The 10,443-nt window shown below is 46.3% G+C and overlaps 1 protein-coding gene across 1 annotated transcript in view; it reads right to left on the bottom strand.

Moving 5' to 3' along the window:
- Positions 1 to 630: 630 nt before the first annotated feature.
- DDX31 (DEAD (Asp-Glu-Ala-Asp) box polypeptide 31) overlaps positions 631 to 10,443 on the bottom strand; it is a gene marked incomplete at its 5' end in the record, with an annotated part of 46,119 nt that continues 36,306 nt past the window's right edge. Inside the window, 2 exons of the mRNA XM_010137504.1 lie at positions 631 to 1,023; positions 9,875 to 10,055. Coding sequence (XP_010135806.1) covers positions 876 to 1,023; positions 9,875 to 10,055 — 329 coding nt within the window. The remainder of the gene's footprint in view (positions 1,024 to 9,874; positions 10,056 to 10,443) is intronic.

Genomic DNA, 10,443 nt, shown 5'->3' with positions numbered 1-10,443 from the left:
CTGTTCAGAGAGATGAGACATCTCACACACACTCCGCGCTACGTAATTAGGTATGACAATACGCTGCAGGCAAGGAGAGGTTGGCAGACTGCTGGATTCCACACTGGCTCCTTCCCACAGTGACAACGCTTGTTCCCAAACCTGGGAGTTTTGACGTGAAGTTTTGTGCCCATGAGCTCTGCCCCAAAGGGACCATCTGTCAGGACACTGAAGAGCTCTCCACAATCCTGTAACTTGCGCTGATATTGGGGAGGTTCCTTCCACATGGCAACAGCTGACTAAAGATCAGTGTCCAGGACAGACATGGGCACCTCTGCCCCAGGGCACAAGGGACAGGAGGGAAGGTGGCAGCAATGTGGCTACACCTGAGACAGGAGCAGGAGTGGCTCCTGTATAAGGGCAGAGGAAAGGAGCAGCCTCCCCTCCCCACTACAACGTGTTCCTGGAACACCTCCTCTGCCACTGCTGTTTATCTGGCTATAAACGCGCAAGCAAACGCACTGTGGAGTGTTTCCACAGGCCTTTAAAGCGGGAAGCATCTCCTGTCCAAGCACACTCGTCTCACGTTCCCGTTATATACACATCACATTTCTCAGAAAACAATTTATCCTTTTTTTTATTTTTCTTGCAAAAAACACCTTAGAAATGCAGTGCATCTCCAGGAAGCCACATTTAACTGCAGCAGTGCGACAGGACACGCCTGGATTCGATTCCCTTTGGACCTATGGAATGAAGGGGAGGAGGCCGAGATCCCAAGATCCCTCCCATATCGCCCTGATAAATTGAAACACTCCTCAGCTGATTTGGCAGGTCACCCTGACCCCTGGCTGAGGCACTCAAGCAGGTTTTGCAGCCAATGACTGGAAGGTCCCAGCTTATGTTGGAATCTGCTGGTTGCCAGGTTTTCTCTTTTTTTTCTTCCTCTTGACCTTGGATACACCAGTGTCCATCCCACTGGAATATTCAGATCGCAAGATCTCAGCAAGGCGACGTTTGCCGTGGGTCTTCTTGAGAAGGTCAGACCTGGGCAAAGGAAAGAGAGGAGGAATTAGAGATGCTGCTGGTGGGTTACTTATTTCACAGCCCTGGAAAGTGACATTTGCGCATTAGCAGCTTCCTTTTCTTGAGGCTTGATTTGGAATTCTGTCTCATGCAAAATTAGATATTGTTGTGACAGGTTTTCACAAAGGTGGCAAAATATCGTGCCGTCTTTAAAGGGAAGCCTTTGTTCTGTACAAATGCTCTTGCAGGGGTGGCGGGGAGAAGGAGGGAAGGTTCTGTGCTCAAGGCTGATGATGCATTAGGTGACACAGCAGTTTGAAAATCATAATCATAATAAAAAAAACCTATCAGCCTTAAGACACTGAACAATGGAAACATTTTATAAACAGAGCTTAAAGCCAGAGCTTGAAGACACAAAAACTCCCAAACAAACAAGAAAAACGTAACAAAATTCCCCGAGTCTGAACCCAGACTCTTCCCTTGCAGCGTCCTGCAGACATCACATGCACCTTCCAGCCTCCCTCTCCAGAGACCAGCTTTTGCAAAGGTAGCTGCGTTCTGCCCAGCCCCTAAACTCCAACATGGATCTCCCCAGAGCCCTGAACCTCCAGCTATAAATATAAAATCCCTCTCAGCATGTTTCCACCACTAGTTCTGCCACTGTCCTGCTCTATAACCTTGGGAAAATCTCATGTTCGTTGCTGCTATTACTCTCATTTATTGAAAGCACAATCTCTTCGGGGCAGGACCCGTCACTCCTGACCATGCTCCCACTATCCTGGGCACAGCAGGGGTATCCGCAGCTACTGGTGTCCGCACAGCCCACTTTCCTCTTTATAATAAGGACCAGTAACGGATCTCAAAAACTTCCAGAGAAGTAAACAGAATCAATCTCTCCCTCTAAAGATGAGGGAACCAAAGCCTCACATCCGTGTTTATAACAAAACACGGACCTCCACAGTCCTAAAGGTCGACACCTTCACATAGCTCCTTCAGGAGGTGCCCAGAACTGTGCTGGGGGTCACAGCAGAAAGAAACAGTTTTGGCTGCAGCAACAGATCGATCCATTCATTAGACCAAACGTGCAAAGGCAGCGAGGGAAAACAACTCTTGGCTCTCTGGGGTATTTGCTTGCTCCCTTTTCCACAGCTTGTTTTCCAGCCCTGTGCAGGTTTCACGACTGGAGTGGGTTGGAAGGATGGGTCAGAATGGTAAGAAGAATGATGTGATGATTACCACTGAAAGATGGTTTTCCCCAGAAGAGAAAGCCTGGAATACACAGGTGAGGGAATACACAGGTGAGACGACTCTGCTGCCTTCGGTGCAGTCTCCATTCTCACAGATGCTCTGTGTTGGCAGAAAGGCTAGACACTGGACATACTGGAGAAGTAAGACATGCGGTCTTACTAGCCAGTTTGAACCCACAGAAACTGAGGCAAAAAGCCAGAATCAACTCAAAAGTGACTGTACAGCTAATAAAGCAAATGTGCTGTTGGTAAAGCTGTCCCTCCACTGCAGCTGTACCTCTCAAACACACACGCCAGAGCAGCACGGAGGGACACTTCTGGGTGCACGTAGAGTGCCAGGCCAAGGTGTGCCCTCAACCAGCAGCTGTATCCTCAGCTCAGCCCCCTCCATGCTTGATAAAGTTCTTATTCAATGCTTCCATTGTATCTCCAAGCACTTACTACAATAATTTGAGGGTTACCAAGCAACAGATCAGTTTACTCAACAACAGGGAACTACCTGCTGCAAAAGGACAAGTAATCCTCTGGTAGCATGGCTGAGTTTCAGCTCAGCAGGGAGGTTGTCCAACACTTTATTATCAATTGGGTGAAATCATTGCCCAATTAGTAAATCAATATGCCCTGCTGTGGTGATCAGCTGTACACAGAACAGCAAGGATGCAGGGAAAAGGGAGGCTTCTCCCTCTAACCAGGCCCACAAAGACCAGTGGAGTTATGCTGTGGAACCTGTGCTGACCGCTGAGAGGAGAAAAGCAGCTGTCAAGGTCCTATTCAAGCACAAGATGGAAGAGCCACAGGCAACAGCCACAGCCTGCAGTGACAGCACAGCAGTGCCAGGTCAGGATCCCTGGCCAGATTCTGATCCCTGTTGCAAACCTGTAAATTCCCCTCTCTCTTCAACTGGCGGAATTCTCTGGGGCTCTGCCAGAGCAGTCAAGATAACTTTGGTGAGGAAAGATGCTCTGTGGTTATGAGACAAAGCCCAGGAGAACAGAGCGAGACTTGATACTCAGCCTCTGAACATCTTTGGGCAAGGTATTTAATCTCCTTGGCCTTCGTGTCCATTCTCCCATCTCATAAGCTGGGATGAATGCATCTTCCCTGTTGCCAAAAGTTGGCGTGATGTTAATTTAAGGGAGATGTGTGCTGATACCAGGTACTGTGGCAAAACGCTTCACAGAAAGGCTGTAAGTGTAAGATGCATTTGCAACACAGACAAAACCTACACTCCCATCCCTGGATAAACACATGAATTGTCAGCGCCTCTTCCTGTGATCTCATGTCTAGGGATCACCCTACATTGAGCCCTATTGAGAACACATGATGTTGATAATGGGCAGAGAAATCCCCAGCCCTTTAAGTCCCTCCCTCCAAACACAAGTGTCTGTCTTCAGGTGGAGAACTACCAAATAGGGCAGTGAAAGGGATCTTGCAGAGGAAAAAAGATTCACTAATGACTGACCCACCCCGACAGGCTGCAGTGCCAAGATTTCAGAAGGGCTTAAGGGAGGAAGGAATGTTCAAATGGATGAGAAAACAGCCACTTTTATTAGCTGGGGGAAAATGAGCTGGGATTAGAGAAGTCATAACTCAGAAAGTGACACAGCTCTACACGAGAGTTAGGAAGAACCCGTCCCCAAACACAAGCTACTTGACTTCCCAGTGTTACTGCTGAGCATGCTGGGTGTGAGTGTTGTGACGTATGGGATGCCAGGCAGAAGCACTACTGGACTACTACTCTTCCACGCTAGGTAGGGGTACCAGAACTCCCATAAAAGAGAGATGGGAATTGGTAAGCAGTCGGAGAAGCTAGAGGAGTTAGCACTACCTTCTAACTTCAAGTGGGGACACATCATCCCTTCATTTGCAAGGCTTAACCCTAGACCCAACCTGCTTCAGGCTTTATGTTGCAGGCATAGGGGAAAACCTGTATCGCCGTAAGATTTCATTGACACCTCTACTTCATTAGAGACCTGAATCACACGCAACCTCCATGCCAAAAACACCTACGTGCCAGCAGTGTTACATACACGTATGGTTTCCTGGGTATCATTTGACAGCTCAGAAGATGCCTCTGCTCGTCTGTTTTACCTAAATGGGGAGTGAGCTTGGTCTTAGCGATGTCTCCTTCAACTTGCTCGGTGCTGCTGTCTGTTCCTTTGTCTTGAGCTGTGTGAAACACTGGTGCAATGCAGCACAGCAAGTGTAGTGACCTTTAACCAACTCACAGCAACCAAAGGCCCCCACATTGCTCCAGCTGAGGAAGGAGTATAAAGTTCTGATGCACAGTCCTAGAACTCATGGTGTGTTTTTGGAGGAGACAGGATTAAGCTGTTCCATTTATCAGAATATATTTCAACATAGTTCGCACTATCAATCTGCCTGACAGCATCTCCAACAGCTCTCTGAAATCATGCCAGCAGCAGAGCTGGGTTACCTCTGGGCCAAGGCTGCTGCAACACCTTGTGTTTTGGAGGATTAAGCTGTTCCATTTATCAGAATATATTTCAACATAGTTCGCACTATCAATCTGCCTGACAGCATCTCCAACAGCTCTCTGAAATCATGCCAGCAGCAGAGCTGGGTTACCTCTGGGCCAAGGCTGCTGCAACACCTGCTTTTTCTACTTACAGTGTTGGATGAACCATCTGCAGCCAAAGCAACCCTGTTTGGGTTGGTTCTTCTGTTGTTGTTTTTTTGAGGAGTGGGGGCAAGAAATTCATCAGCAATCCTACACTGCTCTCGACAAGTCAACAGATGGCCCAGTACTCTGTGATCAGCTGATGCAAACACTTGCTTGAGAAAATCAAGGAAAATTATTACCCAGAGTGAGCATCAAGAGCTGTTCCAGAACAGTCAGAGCAGAGCAGTCTTCATGTCAAGACATGCCATACAGTAAAGGCCACTTTACCCCTGCTAAAGTCAACTGTATTTCAGCTATGCAAAGAGACAAAAACTCACTTTCACTGCCATCCCTGGGTCTTCACTCTGAGGAGGAAAGACGAAAGCATCACTGGGAGGCTGGGAGCCTCACAGGATTCTTGATTCTGTCATGCACTTTCCCAGCCTAAAGGACAGAATATATTCACTTTCAGAGAGCTGATCATTTTTTGGTGTGTACCAAACAGCACAGAGGTTTTCCAGCTCTGCGTGCAAGACCTATTAGCTCACCCAAAGATGGAGCAAAGACTTTGTGCTGCGTCTGCAGTGGAATAGGATAGTAAGAAAGGGCATTGCTGCATGCAGATAACAAATCAGGTGGATTTTACCATTATAGAACTTGAATTTCATAACCGGACTTTTTTATAACATTGATGGGGTAAGCAGGACTCATCTGTGTCCCTGAACTGCCTTAATGAAGAGTGATGGTAATGTTGTCTTTCACAGCAGCCGTGTCTCTAATTCTTGGATCTGTTTCCGCTCCAGTCCACGAATCCATGCTCTTACCTGAGCTCCAGGCTGGCTTTCTAGAGCAGACTACTTAAACCAAGTGAAATTCCCAGTGGGCAGAATTCCAAACTTGCATTTTGACTAATTAAGTGATATTAGGGAAGCTGTAAATGGAACACAAAAACTGGCAGGCAAACTGCGTCTAATGATTAGAGAGTTGCTGCGCAGGGAGACCCAGCTGCAGCCTGGATTCACAAGCCCTGCCGATGGGAGCATTAGGCTGTCTAAAACTGTCGATGCCAAGACGTTCAAAAGTGGAACCAAGGATATGAGATAGGAGAGAAGGTACAAGGCTACTAGCTGTCACCCAAAGGAGTCTGCTGCCCTAGGCAAAGGAGGACACGCGGGGTATATCCCAGCACGAGTCTAATTCTATCTGACCACTAAATGCTGAAGAATGAGTTAGCACAATAACCTTGCAGCCAAAACCTTAAGGGCGTCATGATCTCCATATTCAGAGCAACAGCGGCATAATAATGCTGTAAAACAACCTCCTCAAAGAGAAGCACCCTGGACACCTTTTCTTGATCCCAGTTTAGTTAAAGGTTGGACTTAAAACTCTGAAGCACAATTTGATTTTTACCTGAAATTCTATACTCACTTCTTGCACATGCTGCAGCAAAACTCTGAATACCCTTGATACTCATATGTAAACTCAGTCTGAGTATTTCTGGCATCAGAGATATCCTGTAGCAATGAATTCCACAGCATCTATCAAACTTAAAGATTTATCTCTTTCTTTGTAATGGTTTGAATTCACAAAACAAGGCAAATTAAGTTGCAACTCCTCATTACAGAGAAACCCTCTGGGGACAGACACCAGTCTTCCAGAGTTCAAAAGGAGAAAACAGACCATGGTTCATGACCTAGTCCCATAAAACCCCACTGATCCAAAATGTGGAAGATTGAGTAGCAGAGGGATGCTTGGTGGAACGGTAACAGGTCTTTGGCATGCGCATTGCGAAAGAGTCAAAAGACATGTCTATCTGGCACGTCAGCTACTTCCTGTGCATGCTGCTTCTCTGCAGTGGACGAAAGAGAGTTAATCCCCCAATGGAAGTGGGATCAGCTTCCCTGCATCTACCCTCAGCTAAAGCATGAGCCCAGACACTTACTAAGCTGATGTACTGTAACTTAATATACAGTATCTGGTTCAAGTGCTCATCTCTTACCTCAATACAGCATTTCAATTTTCAAAACAATCATGAGCAATTATTTTTCCATCTTCAGCTCGGGTTTTGCAAGAACCACTACAGCTAAGGGTTTAAAAACGTTTTAAAAAAATACGTGTTCAAGTTTTACGCGTGCATTCAGGAGAGGGCTGCTTCCACTGTTCAGCCTGGAACCCTCCACACCTGGCTGCTCGCTTTGCCTGTCTCACCTTCCCCACCAGGCTCACTAACGAGGCGCTAAGCACAAAAGGAGACTTCAAAAGAAATGAAAAGTTTTCTTTGTCCTCTTAAGGAAACATTTAATGATTGCCTTTACTCTATTTTCAACCTGGACCCCTGCTCTTTATTCTCTGGGCAGGTGCTGAGAGATGAGGCTTTAGTGAGCAGACTGATCAAAAACAAGTATCAGATGTTTGGAGACAATGTGTAATACGACAACCACCACTCATGGCATCACGTGATAAATATAATTAAAAAGATTGCTCTGTGACTACGCCGTTTTAATTTCAAGCCTTGCATTTTACAGTTAAAAACCATTTGTCTGCTAAATGGCAGGTTAAATTCTGCTTTCTGCTTCTTTGTCAGTGCGAAATCCAAAGCAATTCTCTGTGCGTTAACAGCACTATCTGGAATTTATGCTAGCAGAGACTGGACCCGAATCTCTATCCACTTCCTATAAATACTAATATATCTTCTCTCTCTTTTTTTTAAGCACGCATAAAGTTGATTTGAAACACATTTCACAGGCAAGAACAATTGTTGCACGTCACAACTTTGGCTGTTTCTGCAGGGTCTTAACTTTCCAGATGCTCCCAGATTTGAAATCTGGAGCTTGAGCCGTGACGAACCTGTGCACTTTCCCTGAGCTGCAATTAGATGATCCACGTGCAAATGAGCTTTCAAATCACTCTCAGACCATTTGTTCCAACACCTTCACAACCCCCAACTCCACGCGTCCTGTGTGTAAACTACCTACTGTATCTTGAGCTAGTCTGTACTATAATAGGATGAAGACTTGGGGAGGAGGAACGCCGACTAAAAGACGTTCGTAACAAGGGAAAAAGTAGCTCTAACAGAGTAGCAACATCATAGGAACAGAGAGAGCCATTGTTGCAGGCCAAGTAATCCTGTGACACGCTACTGTCAGTCATAGCTTGATACCCTGCTGGGCCAGCAAGACATCAAAGCCCACCCCATGCCATCTTACATGCTTTTTATCAGCTAATCAGGCTATTCTTCCCGAAATAAAGCTCCGTTAAATCCCCTGCTCACAGGGGCATTCCCATCCTGTTGCCCATCTGCTGGTGAGGGTCAGCTGAAGCAGGAGGCAGATCAGTGGCCTGTCCCTGGTGGTTTCTCAAAGCAGGACAATGCAGTCTCCAACTTTTTATTTTAAAAATCCCTTCTCCTTGCATTTTTTTCCCCCCAAGATATGTACATGTGCAAGACATGTCACCAGCCCAGGAACAATTATGTGCATTGCTGCTTTCACTGCACAGCTAACATTTACAGCCCTAATAACATGGGAAGAGGCACAACATATACTGATAAAGGAAAAAAGATTTTCCTCCTTCGAATTATTGCAGTGATTTTATTGGCAAGCCAGAGGTTCGCATCTTGCCTTTATGCTAGGGAAAAAGCGAGCCCTTAACACTGTAATCTCAAACGGAGGATTATCTATCCTATGGAACCAACCCAAAGGAGCTAGGATTGACGTATGGAGAACCTTCAGCTCCATTTCCAGCAGAGAAGAGGATTCAGGGCTCTGCTCCTCCACCAGCATCAGGGAGTCTCACACTGCTTACATGGGAAAGGAGCCCTGCCCGCACACCAATGGGGACAGATCTGCACCTTTAGGTTTTTTACAGACTCTTCCTGGGGCAGATTCTACACGATTTTGCAGAAATATCTTTGTCAGAACTACTTACAACCACAGGCAGCAGAGCAGAAGTTTGTAGAAGGATCACTTCCACCGACAGATCTGCCTTTCTATTTGGGCTTGTACTTATGTAACTACAGTTGATCACATTAATTAATAACTTAAAAATACACCGCAGTCCTCCCCTTTCCTTCCTTCCTAATGTCTTCTGAGGGAGAAGAAAAAGTAGTCCAAGATTCAGCTGACCATTCTGAGAGGATGAACATAATTATTCCCATGGCAAATCCGACAGCAGGAAGCTGCTGGTGGAACTGCAGGAGAAAGCCTCCAAAAGACTGCCCGTCTGGTGTAGAAAGGGTGATAAAAAAGGCCAGAGGAGGCCACAGAGGCCTTTAAAGACAGTAAGACACATACTTTGCTCCTGATGCAGTGGTATTTGTCAAGGCCAGGAAGGAAGAGACTATCCTGTGACATAAATCAGCACTCATACAGCCTTGCTCATAACACGCAGGACAGTCAACTTAAAATCTGAAGTGAAAATACTCATTTCTCTGCTATTTCTTTGATGCTTTTATCATTCCATGCCCTACATGAACAGCAAGTACAGCAGCTGATCCTGAGCCAGGGATCACAGCTCTCTGTACGACCATGCGACTGGAAGCAGGGATGTGAATGGAAAGAAATCTGGCAGGTTCTACTACGGAGGTGCTTGGCCATGACAATAGGACTGCTGCTGGAGCGTCAGCAACCAAGACCTGGCCAAGGAAGAGAATCACTCCAATGTATGGGAAGTCTGGAACACTGCCTGTACCCTTCCTCATCCTTCAAGGTAGCTCCTAAGTGAAGCATCAATAAAAATAGTCTCTTTCTGCTCATAGAAGATGGTGTTTTTCAAGTGCTCTGAAACCGGAAAGGTTGCAGCAAAATCCAGGCAAAACCCAGATGGAGGTGCATCTCCACACTGTCTCTGATGGCAGTGGGGTTGGATTAGATGATCTCTGAAGGTCCATTTCAACCCAAACCATTCTATGGTTGCTGGAGCAAGCACACCAACCTTGAGGAACAACGCACACCACAGCTTGTTATGCGGTGTTCCTTGGCTCAGGAACATCAAGTTGGCCTACCTTTTTGGTCTTGGCTTAGTCTTTTTCTTTGAGCCTGCACTTGGAAGAGCAGTCAGGTTCTGGGGGGCATCTCTCAAGCCAAAGCTCTTGGCCACATGACCCAGGTGGAGAGATCTGATGTGGAAGATGTGCTTGAGGTTCCTGGGATAGGTGGTATAGGCACAAAGAAAAGACTTGAGTGCTGAGGAGGAGGAAAAAAAAAAAAAAAGTTAATTCCGTTTGCTACTGCATTTTTATATATACACACTTAAAGATTCAGCTGTTCCAGTTGAAAGGACATTGGTCTTGTCCTTTGGGACACCTTCTGGTCAGCAGCTGGTAGAAAAGGTTGGCATGTTAAAAATCTGTGAAGGTTGTATAGTGCTAGTACAATCCTGGAAGGAGAAGGTTGGTGGTGGAGAAGTGTTAGGAACTGAAATAAAGCTACAGAACCCTGCATTAGGTCTGCCTCTTGCAAGGACACCCCAGCTGCCAGAAAGGGTGATGTTTGTAGCACATGTCACAAGAGTCACTGACATCAAATGGTAGCAGAGGAAGGGAGAGAGGGAATAGAGATACGGGGGTGAAGA

This window comes from Buceros rhinoceros, unplaced genomic scaffold, assembly GCF_000710305.1.
Source record: "Buceros rhinoceros silvestris isolate BGI_N320 unplaced genomic scaffold, ASM71030v1 scaffold9250, whole genome shotgun sequence".
Taxonomy (NCBI): Eukaryota; Metazoa; Chordata; class Aves; order Bucerotiformes; family Bucerotidae; genus Buceros; species Buceros rhinoceros.
This window is presented reverse-complemented; position numbering and strand designations above follow the sequence as displayed.